The sequence below is a fragment of the Catharus ustulatus genome, chromosome 2 (genome assembly GCF_009819885.2).
Source record: "Catharus ustulatus isolate bCatUst1 chromosome 2, bCatUst1.pri.v2, whole genome shotgun sequence".
Taxonomy (NCBI): domain Eukaryota; kingdom Metazoa; phylum Chordata; class Aves; order Passeriformes; family Turdidae; genus Catharus; species Catharus ustulatus.
Genome location: NC_046222.1, coordinates 7,549,454 through 7,566,523, shown reverse-complemented (window position 1 = coordinate 7,566,523; position 17,070 = coordinate 7,549,454). Strand labels below are relative to the sequence as shown.

At 35.0% G+C, this 17,070-nt stretch overlaps 1 protein-coding gene across 3 annotated transcripts in view; it reads right to left on the bottom strand.

The window, feature by feature from the left end:
• GBE1 (1,4-alpha-glucan branching enzyme 1) overlaps window positions 1-17,070 on the bottom strand; it is a 137,192-nt gene that overhangs the window by 72,995 nt on the left and 47,127 nt on the right. For all 3 annotated transcript variants that reach the window (XR_004417028.1, XM_033051807.1, XM_033051809.2), the window contains exons 4-7: window positions 6,323-6,448; window positions 4,701-4,836; window positions 2,423-2,513; window positions 1,097-1,306 (exon numbers count right to left, since the gene is read on the bottom strand). Coding sequence is in view for 2 of the 3 variants with exons in the window: in XM_033051807.1 (XP_032907698.1) it covers window positions 1,097-1,306; window positions 2,423-2,513; window positions 4,701-4,836; window positions 6,323-6,448 (563 nt within the window). In the remaining variant the exon portion in view is untranslated. The remainder of the gene's footprint in view (window positions 1-1,096; window positions 1,307-2,422; window positions 2,514-4,700; window positions 4,837-6,322; window positions 6,449-17,070) is intronic.

Genomic DNA, 17,070 nt, shown 5'->3' with positions numbered 1-17,070 from the left:
TAACAACTAAGACACCAGAACTCTACACCACAGGAACATTCAAATGTTACCTTGAAAGGGTTAACACAGAACTTAGTAATTGATAAGAAGGTCACACAAAATTATGCATCTCAAGGGGGGAAATAAGAGAATTTATCTGGGAATAAGTGACACATTTTACATGGAATTTTATCAAGACATGCTTTAAGGAGATTATGAATTTATTTTGGAATCTTTAGGGAAACAAAGGAAAGGAAAAGGAAGAATCAAGGTGGTTCAGGGATGAACAACCAGAAAAAAAAACAAGTGAGAAGGAGACTGAAATAAGCTAGCTGCTTGTGCTTGTTTCTCCATTTAAACCACTGAAACATTCAGTGTACAAGATCAATCTCCTTGCCCCCAACACCTCAGAGAATACAGAGTAAACAATACTACATACTAATAATCATCTGCCATTAATACATGTTTTGACACACACTATATTTATACTAGTTAATTAACCTTGCCCAAACTGGATCTCTAGAACTGAAATTGACCCCTGCTCTATATTAACTGTTGATTGACCTCCAGAAGCTCTTTGAAATAGAGTTAGTTTTCCTGGGGGGAAGCTTTTAACACATTTCAAAATCTGACAGTTTGTCAATAAATTTACAGAGCCTACAAGTTTTCATCACCTTTTCTTACTATTTTATTTTTATACACAAACATCATCTGTCTTATATATGCAACATACTATATATAGCAGGAAAATATTAATATATTTTATGATGCATAAAATACACAATTCTATATTCCTATATAGTAGATATTTAAATTGATATTTATATAGAAATATATTTTTAAATAAAAATAAATCCACCATTATATAACATATACAATGCATATGGTATATAACATGCAGGTAGGTAGTCACAGATGACAGGAAAATAACAAAATTGAAATACCATAATTTAGTGTTAGATTTTAACCATTTAGGCAAGTAGAGGAATTTACCTCTGCATACTGCAACTCTCAAACAACCCAAACGACATTACCAATTTGGGGAAGAGTGTAGTTTTAGCAGAACTGCTGTGAAATAATTACCACTAGCACAGCTGAAGTGATGTTTTATACTCACTTTGCATAGTCAAAGAGCCTGCTGTCCCAGAGCTGGTGAGTACCTCTATAGCCAGAATGGAAGAAACAAGAATCTGTACCATCAAACTGGTTGAGACCATCTTCTGAGTTTTTTGAGGCGTGGCTGTGCACCACATCAAGCAGGACTGTGATGCCCATGGAATGAGCAACGTCAATCATTTCCTTCAGGTCGTCGGGAGTTCCGTACCGGCTGTGAAAACGCAACGTGGTACAATCAGGATTTATGCTGGCAATACTGAACATTCCTCATGGAAACCACATCAAAGTCAGCAGTTCTTCATCACCTACTTTATAGATGTACACACGTTGTTTTTTCAGCCTCCTAAGCAGTAACTATTGCTCACAAACTAACATTCGAAACCATTTTTCATTAGAGGAATTCCATCATCCACACAATGCTTTGGAGAAATAGATTCAGTTTTGTTCTTCTTTTTTTAATAATACATCAAATTCAGTATAAAAGGTAACAGGTCCAACTTTAAGCTTCTATTTATTATAGAACACTTCCTTAGCTCATAAGGGACAAGAATATATTCATACTGCTGGAATAAAAACCACAGTGATTACAAAAGTAAATGTATATCCACAAAGTCCACAAAATACACCATCTGCTGTTTTCTCACCTAGTTATTGGGTTTAGGTAGTACACAATTTTCTTATTTTTTAAAAAAAGATTTTTGCCTCCTGTCCAACATGCTTTTTTTTTTCAACTAATTAAGCCAGTTTAAAACTGCCAATCTAAAATTTGTCTGGTTGCCACTTGAGCTGCTCTAAGATTAAAAAAATTAAAAAAAAATAAAAATAAAAAAAAGACTTTCACATTTATCATAATTTTCTTAACTCCCTAAATTCATTTTTCCTGCAATTTTACCCTATGGCTTAAATCTAAGTACAGTCTGTTACAAACCTGTAAGAGAAAGAGTTCCTACAGAACACAAAGCCACAAGTTTATTATGAACAGTGTATACTTCTGTTTGTCATACACATCCTGTTTGTTACTGCCAAGAATTCCACAACTCCAAACCCATGCATAAAGACTGTTGAAAGTGGATTACCTGAAATATGCTATAGCAGCTGAAGTTACTTACAGACTTTTTGTCTGCACGCTATCCCAAGTGTTTCACAGAGCAGCTGATCACTGTGCCAAATTGATTTCAGATTTAAGAGAAAGGTGGAGCAAACACCTAAAACCATTGTTTCCCATTATACACTTTCTTGCAAACACACGCCTGCAAGCAATACTGATTTCAATGGATGGGAAGGAAAGGGAAAAGAACACAGAAGATGCTGGAGCACTTCAACTTACCTTGATGCTGCGAAGAAACTTGTGACCTGATAACCAAAACTAGCGTAGTATGCATGTTCCATAATAGCCATCAGCTGGACACAGTTATAGCCTATAATAAAAACAAATATAATAAACAAATGCCTTAGGGATAGTTAAAAGAGTATTTATTAGTTGTAACATATCCATTCCAGTCCTTTTTCATTTTAGCTGCCTCTGACCCTAATTCAGATTCAGTAACTTTCACAAAGCAATTCTACCTAATAACTTATACTTGTGTGATCTCCATTATACATGAAACAGTCAATTTGCCAAGTGATCTACACATTTTGAATCTCCTAGATGTAGACACAAATAAGTGTAATCTTTAATTAACTTCAGAATTTTGGTTATGCCAACCTGCATGTCTTGAATTGCTTCAACTTCTGACATTTACAGTCAGGAGGTCTAGGGTTAGCCACTGGCTACACATACCATGACAAAAATCCCAGGATGGCTTGGCTTGGAAGAGAACTGAAAAGATCCTCCAGCTCCCACTCCTCTGCCATGGGCAGGAACATATTCCTCTAGACCACATTGCTCAACACCCCTTCCAGGGATGGGGCATCCATAACATCTCTGACCTATTCCAGTGTCTCACCACCCTCACAGCAAAGAAATTCTTCCTAATGTCCAACCTAAATAAACCCTCCTTCAATTTAAGGCCACCCCATCCCTGGTGTCCACTTGGACATCAAGCCATTGACCACCAACACCACTTCTCTGTTTGAAGAAAATAACCACCTCATTCCTTAGTTTCAATAAGATGCTGTGAATTTTTTTTTAATTCTTCCTCATTTTTTTATAGCTGTGACATTTAAAACCAGAGCTATTATTAGAAGACAGTTGGTGTGAGCTCAGCAATTTGTCAGATTCATTGCTGATTTATAATTCAGGCTCTTGGTACTTGTTTTTATTTACAGTATTTTTATAAATAAACAGCATCAAATTAATCTCATTCAATTTGTTTGCTACTTACTTTGCTATTTGTCATGCACAAGTTTCTATAAACTAGTAATATATTAGAGTTCTCATATAGTGATGTCTTTAAGCTTGTCCTAAAAAGATGTTCAAAAACTGAATCTAACAGACCTTACAAATATATTTTAAAAATACTTAATTCCCACAATGCTTATTAGTTATAATTTCTGTATACCCTACATTGGATACTGCTTTTATTATTTGGTCTATCAGCATTTTCATGACATTTCTCCACAAAGAAAAATTTGTTGCCAAAGAAGAAAGCTTTCCTAACTCTATAAATTCTATTAACTTCCTGGGACAAGTGAAATTCCTTGACAGTAAGAAGTCACATATATATAATGTTAAACCCCAAATTGCTTTTTATTAAGGGCTTCCAGATGTGCAAGCTCCCTCATCTCACCTGCAATCTCAACTTTACCAAAAGGCAAAAGCCACAAAACACAATATGTAAAGCTACAAGCAAATGTCTTCTTCAGGCACTCTAATGAATAAAATAAAATTTAAAAAAAATCAAACACAAACACAGCCACCGTCCACACAGGTTTCAGCTACAGATGTCATGATTTTACAGCAATGTAAAATACATATTTCATCACACGGCGGTAACAGGCAGTAAGTTCTAACATTGTCCATTATGGAAACAGTGCAAAGATATAATGGGAAAAAATAATTAAAGTGAAATTTAGGTGAACAGTTTTGATGTGCTTCCTGAGATAATAGTACGGGCTCTTTCACACATCCTCTTCAATATACAAGAAGTTCTTTTCCTGAAGAAGATCTTTCACATTTAAAGTTCCCTTGTTCTGATACTTCAGAGCTACTGTTCAGGGATAAAAGAAGCCTAGCATGCTTATTCTGGCAAAACAAAGAAGAAATATCCAGGTATTTCTTTTGCCTTTCCTCAGAACCAAGCTTTATACTAGCAGAACCAATTAAGAATGAAGTATTTTCTGAAGAATGTCACAAAACCAGGTCCTTTTTCAAGCTGAAAGCAAACCATGCCAAAGGCAAATTACCTTTCAATACTTATGTGGGGCTTTAACAATCGTATTTTACTTAAAAATCTGGAATGGACTTTGATTCACATATCCTATTTCAGTCTTTGTTTGTTTTCATAAATTTCACTTGTTTATAACTTTTGCTCACCTAAGAATCTATTTGCATAGTATGTGTAATTGGGAAATGCAAAAGCACCTCTAGATACTTGACAGTTATCTTTTCTAATGAACACAGGCACACTAAAATTACCTCTGTAAGTATTTCTGGTATTACTTACCAAGATCCTTTATTCTAGGTAATACATTGTATGTGAAGTTTTTATAAGAAGCTACTTTCCCTTCTGGGGAAGCAATTCCCACATGAGATTCATAGATTCTTAGGCTTTTTAATCTTTTTGGAGAAGGATTCTTATGCTATAAGAAAAAAAAAAAAAAACAAACAGAGTTGTCATTAGGAACAGCTAATGAGTGTTGTCACAACCACATGATTTGCACGAGATGAAAAACAATTTAAGGTTTATTTTGTTTTTCCTCTAAGAGCATTCTAAGCATTTCAGAAGCAATTGACTATTTTAAACTGTTAAAGCAAATGTCTGTTTGAAATTAACATCCTTTATGAACAAGAAACTGGACATTCATGATTCAACACTTTTCTTAAACTCTTTAAATTACACTTCATTGTTCTAACTGATAGTAGCCACTCCACTTGATGTCCTTCTGAATCACTATGAAGCTTGCTTGAAAATAGAGGGAGAAAATAGTAAGACAGGTTTTTATTTTTTATGCAGACCTGCTTTTTGCGAGTATGTGAAATCTCTGCCATCTCTTAGCTGAAATTTATAAATACGTACTTTATTCCTAAAGGATACAGTTCCATAACATAGAATCACCTATAATCTAATTACTTAGGATTAAAATATAATTTATAAATCCCAAGTCTAGAGATCAGTACACAGCATTTCTAGGTAAGTGAAAACATTTGAGGAATACAGAGGCCAAAAGTTCTGGCCTCTTTTTCGCTCTAGGTTCATCCCAATCCCTGCATTTCAAAATAGCACCCATTCCTTTTCTTGATGACATTGAGATATCACACAGCTTCACACACAGAGTAGGTCACTAAATTGATAAAGACTACACACTTTAGTAAGAGTTAATGCACATGTTGTTATCTATTTTTAAAGAAAATATTTTCCATGTCAGTAATTTTTTCTCTCTCAAGCAGTTGCTTCATAATTTGAGGTGGATGCAAAAATTTAACTCAAAATAGAGGTTATGACATCTCTAATATAAACCACGCCATATCATTTTTCAGGGAAAAACATGGAAAAGTTTAATATGAAACAACATCACTCAGTCTGAAGTTTCCAAATGTTCTCCTAGGGTATTTTTCATGTATCATGCAGAGTTCTCTCCCTTACAGCAGTGTGTGAGAAGAAAGAGGGTTTTAAACTCAATAACAAGATTTCCCTGATATAAAGAAACCAGGATTTGACTGGAGTGTGGCCACTTTATTTTGGAAGTTGATTCTGACTTCATGGAATATTAACCTAATACTGAGTACTGAACATTGCATTTGCAGATTACCAATCCTTAAATCCAGTGCTGACAATTCCCTGCTTTCCTCCCTACCAGGAACAGCCATCTTGTCCCAGAATACCTGTCAATCTTGCCTAACAGATGGCAAACCAAGTTTAAAACACCACATTAATAACTATTTTTATATATTCAACAGGAGGCTGAAAAGGCAGCTCAGAAACATCTATCATTAAAGTCATTTATTTCTGTCAAAGCCATGAATAAAAGCCCTTCATCTCTCAGCTGTTTTAACTATCTTGCTTCTTCCAAACAGGGATACAAAGATAACATTATACACCTCTTGAAAATAATATTGAAGCCTTACTATATATGACTGTGGTGGATTCCAGTGAACCCAATCATAATTCACTTTGTCTTCATCACGGACCACATATCTTGCCCAGGGTGAAATGCGATAGAGGAGGGCGCCGTTCTGAGCACGAATCACCACCTATAAAATAACACAACATAAGTAGGCAGTCACTTATAAGTCACAGAACGCCTCCTATGCAAGCTACAGCACAGAATGAAATAGTAGACTACATAGAAATTTAATTTAAAGCACACATAGACACACAATACAAATCAAAAGAAGGAAGAATGATCCTGCTCACAGGAATGATTTGCAAAGGGACAGTAAACCAGACATGTCAGACAAGAGTGATGCTCACCAGTAAGAGCTGAAAGGTGAGGATATATAACAGCTTTATATAAGTAATGGGAGAAGAAGCCTTCCCAAATGGATTTCTGTTAGGTTCCCTAATTATCCCTGTCATTGCTATTTCCTTTCAATGTTCTTATAAATTTAAATAGACATGCAGTATAATGTCATTAGGATGAGAACTGTGATTTGTTTAACTTGGCAAACAAACAATCTAGTAAGGCAATTTTTATATCTTAATTCCATCTTCTTTACCATGCTCTATAAGCCCTTAACAATGCCACACAGCCTGGAACCACAGAGCACAGGACAGTTTTTGTGTCAAAGCAAAGAAAAAGTTCCCCCTCTCTCTCACATCCTCCCACCCCATCCCACCTCCCCTCTCCTCAGCACAGAAGGAACAGCACCGCTCTGGTTTTGCTTGGTAACTTGGCTGCCACTAAAACAGTAACACAGATGGTTTGCAAATTTAAAACCTAGAAATGTACAAGCAAGTGAAGGCACAGAATTCTTAATTCTTTTTTTAAGAAAGTGATGACTGAGACTTTTTAGATTGGATGTTGGTTTTATGGGGCTTTTTTTTTTTTTTTAGTTAAGAAAAACAATGAAATTATAACAAGCCTCAAATGGGAAAGGTGTTGAGTTTTTCCCCGCTCCTTTCTCTGTTTTTTCTTTGAAAAAAAGTGACTTGTCTTCACTCTCAATTCCTGAAAAAATTATCAATGAATTGCCTTTTCACCTCTGGCAAATGTCTTTGATTGTTTTGATAGATTATCTGTATCCTTAACCCAGTAATGGAAGAAGGCAGGATCACAGAATCACGTTTAATTGAAGGGGACCTTTTAAAGGTCATCTAGACCAAGAAAGAGGAAAATAAGTATATGCAGAGGTTAATGGAAGTTGATAGAATAAGGCAAGGAAGTTTGATTGCTGTGCCTCAGTACATAGTATTATAACTCCAAAAATTCAAAATAGATTTTATAAGATGGACTAATTGATACCAAAAGCCTCAACAGAAAAAGTTGAGAGTTATTGCAAACACTGTAAAGTTGCATGGAGAATTTCTTCTGTTAGCTGTGTGAGCAAAGCTGACCCAAAGAGTATTTCTGCAAATTATACCAACACTCTGAAGATCCTCCTTGCTGATAGCATTGACAATTTGCAAATTACTCTTAAAATAATAAAACTTATCTCCCCTCTCTAATATCACACTTTTGATGGTGCTATTGCTTCTTTTATTATTTTGTCCCAATTTGCCCATCACAGAAATAAGATGATTACTACATATAATAACCTACTCATCTTAGCATTCCTTTTTTCTAATATTTTAGCATAATTCATACTAGACAGGCTTATGAAGAGTGGGCACATTTAAGAAATGTGAAGCAATTAATCTACATTCAGAACATTAATTAGATGTAGTACTGGTTTAATCCAAAAATGATACTAGAGGGGGGAAAGTAAATTTCTTTATTATGATATATTAATCCAGTCACACACTGTCTTTAATTAAAACCATTAAGCAATGAAAAAGTTAGGAAAAAGATAGATATTAGAAAACCATTTAAATGACCAACCTGTTATTTCACTTTTTCAATTTACACTTCTACAGTTATACTGCACAACCAATCTCAGTATCTCATCCTTTTGACAAAGTGTAAGAACTTCTGTTGTTCTGTAGTCACTCAAATTGACCTTATTTTCCCTAATTTGTGAAACACCAGTGCATTTGATTTACCATTTATTCAGCAGTCATTTTGTTCAAGTGCTAGCTTTGCATTTATTCAAAACATCTACAAAGCCAAATTTGAGGGTTACACTTTTCAGGAATTGAGTGACTTACAGGAAGTTGTACAAGTTTCTAGCAACTTTCATAGACACAATTTTAATAGATAAAACTAAAACTTCCTAGAAATACATACATTTATTTGTCTTATATTATGATAGCAATAATGTAGGCCATAAACAAGTGGTGGAAATTCACAACAATTCTAAGAGTTGGGTTTACACACTTGAACAGTCTTAAACTTTAGGTCTGCTCCATTTTAAGTCTCACAATGTAAATTTTTGTGTTCATTAGTTTTAAAACTTTGCTTTCACTTCTATTATGCAAACATAAAAGAGAACTCTCATGCTCAAAAGAAAAGGGTATTACAGAATCACCTGGTTGAAAAGGACTTTTAAGATCTGAGTCCAAACCAAGACATATTTATCTAACAGCAGAAACAGTGTAATTTAACCATGTAAATATCAGGGAAAGCCAAAACAAAAAAAAATGGGGGAGCACTTATTTTAAACAAGTAATCACAAAATTCATTAGTTACTTTCTTCACAGCATAGGTGGTCTTAAGAAATATTTTTCAAATATATCCAGCCATGGTTATGGATTAATCTCACCCCTACAGCAGAAACCTCAAGTTTGCTTATTTCTTGCTTGTTTTTTTGACTATCATGGGTTGTGCTCAGGGAAAGCAGAGTCAAGAAAAACAATTATTACAACACCAGAGCTGGTAAAGTTGAATCCTTTCCTTCTCTGGTTTGTAGGAGCACAATCAACACAGTGTCCTTGCGGATCTACCAAGTGAACCCTGGTAATTTTATTTTTTACTTGCTATGCTAGTTTAATACATATATATATATATATATATATATATATATATATATATATATTTAATTTTATGTGAACAGCATTTACCAAGTCTCTCCTAGGCTTAATTATCAAGCTTGGTATTCAAACATCTCATTCCTCTCTCCTAATTTTGTATAAAGTTTATTAATAAAATTAGAAATAATAAGACTCCAAATAATGTTTTCTGAAGTTTCTCGAGACAGAACACTCATATCACCATATTTAGCTGGAAAAAACTGAATGGCACAAAACAAACAGCAATTCAGCCTAAAACTGACAAAAATAACCCTAATGCAAACAGTCTGACAGCTTTAACTCCCATATTTGCTTTGCTGTTTCTTGAAACAATTACATATAAGTTGTAATAAAAGGAGTAAAAATATAAATCACATATAAAAAAAAAAAAAAGGACAGGTGAAAACTCTTGCTCCACTCATCCCAAATAATGAGTTGTATTCCTTCTCTTCAGTGTCCAGATAGAAAAATTAGCTGCTGTGTATACTCTAAATGTGCTGTTACAGATTTTACATGCATAAGGAATACTGAATATAGCCATTACACAGTCCTTCTGACAGAAACCCTATAAATCAGTTAAACAGACGCTGTATTTTTCCTCCATATTAGTTTGAAATGAGTAAAAACAAATCCATAAAAGTTGCAGCCTAACTAGCTACTACTCAGCTCATCAAGACTTTATAGCTGACTTTACATTTCTAATCAACTCAAAAAATTGTTCTCTAAAGAACATATATAAAACCACGATGCACATTCGGCTTTTTCAAACTGGCCTTGAAATTTACCTACTTCATCTTCACAAGGCATATCCCTGACAATTCCTCAATGTATATGAGGAGGCACATCCCACTATTTGATATAAAAACTACAGCACCCATTAAATAAAGCTTTTAAAATGAATACTGCTATAGCATGCAACACATGTCAAGTGAGCCAAGCAAATCGACAAAAGCTTAGCCCCTCATGTCAAGTAACCTGTTTTACAGTTATTTAGATTTTAGGTAAACAAAATCCTAGGTATAAATAATCCCTGTATTTCTGATCCTATTATTACAAAAAAAAAAACAAAAAAAAAAAAAAAAGACAAACAAAATAACAAACAAACAAAAAACAATAAAAAACCTCCAACAAGAGGACAAGTCCAGGGGAAAAAAAGAAATCCAGGTTTCCAACACAAGTTACTAGATCTTCCCCAGTTCGTTACAAAAATAGCAAAAAAAAAAAAAACTTTAAGAAGAAAGACAACAGTATCTCAAAACAGTTACATTTGCACTGCACAAATGTAGACAGAATGAAACAAAGACAAAACAACAGATACAAAGAACTTGCCACCATCTACAGTAACCACCTCCTTGTGTGAAGTATGAGATAAAGTGATACATTATCAAACTGTATAGTACAATGACATCATGATTTCTTCTGTGTCTGTGTGCTGAGAGGGGAGTGCCTTTAAACAGCAAGCCTGAACTCTGTCAAAAAGGAGTCCCCATGATGGTTTTCCCATTGGAAACTTCTAACACAAGCATGTAGGAAAATCAAAGTAAATCATGTTGAATTTGCCTACATCAACCTTACAAATTGCTCAGCTAAATAGTTGATGGTTTTCTCCCACATCCTCTAGTGGTAAACACTCAAAATCTTGATGAGATCTTTTAATATCAACATGATTCCTGCTTCCAAGTGAGATATAAATATATGCAAATAAATGGTCTCACAGAAATAAGTGTCGGGAAGACAGAATGAAAACGTCCTTCAAAAGCTGACATTAAAAAGTCAATTTGCTCTAAAAACGGACATGACACAGACACACAATTTATATAAGTACAACTGCGAAACAACAGAAGTGAAGACCTTAACCTATGTTGTACATCTTTTGTATGCAAAGGTTAAAAACTTATGTTTGGTATTCATTTTCCATTATAGGGATGTTGGATGTGTTTTCAAAGTTTCTGTCTGAAGTGTTCAGCACCTTGAAGTTTAGAATCCAAAATGACTGTAATAAGTGCTGTGGATTTCACAGATGAGTACACCCAACATAGAAAAAACACAACCTCAACCCTGAGTTTTATGGCACCAGTGCTATTAAGTGATTGATTTTGAAGAACTTTCAGAATAAAAACCACTAGAAAAATAAATGTACATCTGTAGTCAGAGAAAACATAACCAACAAAGGCTGGCTTTGAAGGTGTGCAAAAGTGCATTCCAATTTTCCAAATGCTACACTGCTGCAAGACAAAGCAGGACTTAAATCTCCCAATAACATTCATACCAAAGTGACAATGTGTTCCATGTCCTTCCACTGAAGGATAGGAAATTCATGGAATGGGGAGTAGGTTGTAGGATAAAACTAAATATAGAGGCTATGAGTCTGTTTGATGATGTTTAAAACTCTCAAAAGCAGTTTATTGAAGTTAAGGGGAAACCATCACTCTGAGGTCAGTCCAGTATCATAAAGAAAATGCAATAACACACAGGAGCAATTCAGAAGCTGAAATAGGTCTCATTTAATATAATGATGCTGCCAATGCAGGACAAGTGAGATTGAGAGACCTTGATTTTTCAGGCACTTGAGACTCTTGGGTATCCCATCATTCTGCCTTTCCAAAATAACACAGGCCTTTTATATCATCCACAGTACAGCCAGCAACTCCTTCTGGATGTCCTGGGGCATTTAAAGGAAAACACAGTGCTACATTCAGACAATTTTCAACCTACTGTGACTCAGGGAAATCTGCTGGCTTTTTATGAACAGACACCACACATTTTTTCTTAGAAAATCTATAATGATAAAAAGTATGAAAGGTTCACAATAAATTTAAAGGCTTTGTCACAAAATTAAATTCAGATAAAACTCAAATCCACATTTAAAAATGGAGCTTAATGTGGCTGTGCTATTGTTATGACAGATGAAACTCTGCAGTAATAGGCCACAAACTACCACATTGAAAATTCACACGCTTATGAATATCCCTTTTTTGTGTGTGTTTGCCTACCTTCATCTTCTCTTCACATCAGCTCCATTTAGCCACCCCAACTCCCAGTGTACACACACAAAGATCTTCACAACAGTGTGAGAGAATAATTCAAGGGACAGTTGCACAAGATCAGACAACTTCTCTGCTCAGCAACCACTCCTTTAACTTTCAGTGCCTGCATCTAAAGCAGACTTCAAATCCATACATAAGCATTTCATCTAATTATGATGTGCTCCCATAAGGTGTCTGCCTCTGTTTCCACTAATTAGGAGACAGGCTCAAGCATTAAATAAAAAGCCATGCTGTCATTCCTTATTTTTCAGAGATTTATTTTCATTTAAAAGTATAATCTTCTGGATTAGTTCTTAAAAATATATATATAAAGAATTTAGACATATTTCTGTTTGAGAAATTTGTTATATAGTGGTTTATCATTTATACTTGAGCTGGGGAAAGAAATATTACGAACTGATAACTAAATAATTGATAAATATATGCAATCCAATAAATTGCTCTGAAACACTGTATTATTATTTCATTACTTTAATAGCTTGAAAACACTCAAAATGATTCTTGGTATATGTGGCGTTTAATACAATGATAAAATTAAATTGGCCATCAAACCAACAATAGCTAATAAAATGAGAGAGTGGACCAGCTTTAATATAAATATGGAAATGTCAGCAACTTGTTATATAAGGGCAATAAGCTATTATTTCAGTATTTTACAATCTACAGTATTTCATTAGCTTCAGATCTATTCATTTCTGAAACTAAATTATCCAAATATAAAAGCCACAGGAATACATGTGGAAACATCATCTCATCTCAATAACACACACTGACTAAAAAGCAAGTTCAATGCAAAGCATAAAACATGGGCAGGATAAGCCCTTAAAGATTCCCTAGAAAGTTATATTAGATGCTGTGATAACATAATGAGGTTTTTCTACTACATGAAATTTATTAGAAATTTAACATCAAGGTATTTCCCTCCCTCAGTTGTTGTAAAATTATATGAACATACAAAACTGCTTGAATACCAAGATTTTATTTTTAATGTGCACTTTAGAAAATAAAAGTTTACATTTTTACTTTTGCTGTAGATAAATAGGGTAACCAAGAAAAAAAGCACTACAAATTTACAAGAATGCAAAAGAAACTGACCCAATCTACTTTGGACACCTTGCTGCTATAAGAAGACCTGGTCTTAGATTTTATTTCATAAATGCTGTTCAATTTCAAGGATAGGTCCTGCATTCAAGATGTCAATACAATCCTGCTATTCTCTTTTTCCTTAAATTGTACATCCTTTTCTCAGCACCCTCAAGTTGCTCCAGAAAAAGAATCATAGAATTGTTTAGGTTGGAAAAGACCATAGAGTCCCACAGCTAGCCCAACACCATGTTCACCACTAAACCATGCCCCAAGTGTCATATCCACATGTTTTCTTGAAAACTTCTGAGCATGGCAACTCCATGCCTTCCCTCTTCCAATTCATGACCACTCTTTCCTAAAATCCAATCTATACCTCTTCTGGCACAACTGGAGGAAATTTCCTCTTTGTCCTATTATTTGTTACCTGGGAGAAGAGACCCACTCCCACTGTGCTACGATCTTATCAGCTGGAAATACCTTCCCCTGTACAGCCCTGCCCTGTCCTAATTATCTGTTCTAGAATCCAAAAACCTGGGAGTTTTTAACTTTCTGTGCTTTCTGGCACTGACCCCCTGGAGAACACTGCTTTTGACCTGAGGCCTTGGAGAAGGCTTCCAAATTTGAGTGATGGAGTTAAAGTCATGGGTGTGTAGTTAAAAAAAAAAGGGTGTAATTTCATATGGTGAAGGGTTTTGAACTTGGGGTTTTTAGAATACAGTAATAGGTATGGGACAAGATGAAGGTTTTTGGGTGTTGTCTCTTTCTGTCTTCTTCCTTCTTCATGATTTCTGGAAGTAATTTTTGGTTAGACAGCACTGTACTGCGGGTCACAGGAGGTTGGTTATTGGGTCAAAAGTATAAATAATATAGGTGTTAGTTCTCTATTGGACTGTTTAGTTTTAAAAGACCTTGTAACTAGCTTGATTTAGCTCCATTTTGCTCACTTTCAGCTAGTAGCTAGAAGTGTTGCAGAACTTTCTGTACTTTAGATAAGATTTAATAAACTACCAAGTCTGAACACAAGAAATTAATTTCCTTCATGTTTTTAATCCTGACTCTGAGTGAAGACAAGCCACTAATTAAGTGGTGCACCTAAACCATTTACATTCATCCACAGAAAGAATCAATCCTGACCTTAGCACCCAGGATAGAATACACAGTTCTGATGATCTTTTGCCAGTGGCCAGTGTAAACCGAGGCCATTCACAGCAGCAAATAAAATCCTATCACCCCCTCATGGACACAGAGGAAACCAAAGAGCAAGTCCTTTTTCTACAGGTCAGCACTGGTTTGTGAGAGAAGCCCTGGAACCTAGAGGCAGTACTTAGGTATGTTTGGTTCTTAATGCATAGGACCACAGCAGAAATCTCTCTGATAACACAGTGAAACCTGCTGCAGAGCCCAGGACTGGAATCTAGAGCTTCTTGTTTGAAAGTTCATTTTAAAGCAGCTTTAGATGAAAATACAAAAACCTGATAAAAACCTGGGATAGAACAGCATGGTAAAGAGCATTATTCTGTAATTCTGTAATTCTTACTTTACCTGACACATTTTAGAGGCCAGATAATCTTTTTCTCTTTAATAGCCTCTGAAATAGAAGTCAAGAAACTAAGAAGCAAACACAGCTGCTGCACTGCTGCCTCATTCTTCTTGCTCCTGCACAGCCCTGTAACAACGCTTGGGAGAGGCAGCAAGGAAACAAAGGAATCAGAAGCTCTTCAACACTTCAACTTCCTCAACTCAGGAGTACCTTCCCAAACAAACCTTCACCCAAACAGGTGGGACAAGAAGCAGGAAATATGGGAGAACTTCACATAACAAAACTTCCCCTGAAAAACTTTACCATACTCTATTCATACTGCTCCAAATAACCAAGAAATCGAGTGTATCTGACAAGATGCTTGTAGACTGAAGCTATTTCCTTAGAGTGAATTGATCATAAGCCTTGAAATGAAATTTTGGAAAGAATGGACATCATGTTGCTTCTTCCAGGCTGTTCTCCTTCCTAAATTGCAAATTGGTTACACTGGAAAGAAAAAGTAATAGAACACTGGTCACATTATTCCTTTCCCCAGCTTTATTTTCCTGATCAATTTAGGATGACTATCAAAACTAAATCAGCTGATAGAAAGTTGTCTGGTTTGCTGTTTTTCTTCCTAATCATCTTCTGAAAAAGAAATCTGCTGAAGGGACAAGCATTTCAATCAGATATTGAAAAAAAATTCCTTCGTTATCAGACACAATAGTTCTTTTTTAGGTAGTTTACATGTTTAGCAAAGTTCTGCAGTAAAACCTGTGCCATTCAGAAATCACTGGAGACAGAATTATTTGCTCTGTAAATATATCATGACATCAGCTATTACAATCTAAACTTATGGATATTAAATATTTGTTCACAATTCCCCTTCTTTCCCCTTCCCTTCTCCCTCAGGGAAAGAAAATAAATTAAGATTAAAATACTATCAAGATATGAAAGAAGCAAAAGCCTGTCTTCTAAGCCAAGTCATACTTTGATTTTCCAAAAGAGGGAGATGCAGCTCCATTTGTGATTTAAGTATTTCAATTGCATTGCAGAACTTCTGAATATCTTTAACTAGTTTACTAGATCAGATTAAAAAGGAAAGCTCTTGTTCCTTTTGCTATTTTTGTGCTTCTCTTAGAAAACTAAGAGAAACTAGTATTAACAAAAATACAGAAGGCACTGTATTATCTATTTGAATAAAAACATAATTCAAAAGATGAAGCCAGTAGCCTAGTATTATAAAATATCTACGCAGATCAAAATACCATAGGAAAATAAAACTGTCAAAATCCAAGAAACCATAGGAGAGTAGTTAAAAATGAAAGCAACATCATACAGAAACATTCCCAATTGATTTTAACTGTCAAGTGTATAGAAAATACTTCACTTAATCATCCAAGTACATGGATCTATAACTGTTACCTACACAGGGTATGTCAGAGGGATCATTTCATTTTCACAAAGGAAAAATACATCTGTGCTGAGGGAAAGCACTCAAACTTTTTTTTCAGTCTAGAATCCCAATTTTTCCCCCCAAAAAAAGTTAATAAATAAAAGGAAAACTGGAATCTCTAAAATATAGTTGAAAAAATATTTTCCCTCCCTATGACTTAACCAGAAATAAATTACTAGAAGAACAGTGATGAAACTCAAGACTATAAAAATTTTTATGCTTACTATAGAAGCCATTCTGTATGTATTGTTAGTCTCATAGTTAAGAGGCCTGGGGTATAAGAGCATGGTTTGAAAAGCAACCATAATATTAAGCACATTACACATACAAGAAATTTAACTTATTAGAGTTGTTTCAAGTCATGTCAAGTAGAAATGAAGCTGATGAAGTATGTAACACAGACACCTAAGCATTAAGTATCACTTAACAAAGCATTTGTATCAAGGACAAGTGCTGCAGAATGCACCTTGCAACTGGGTGGATGTGCCACACTGCAGAGAACGTCAGGAGCTTTCCCTAGAAAGTGACCCTATCCTCCAAATAAAAACAATTCCCATGAGAATCACAGCCATGCTTATATATTCTTAGTATGGACTCTCAAATTCTATTTCAAGACCTCTTCTTCTTTAAGATGTCTCCCTCTTTTCCTCAAGAAAAGAA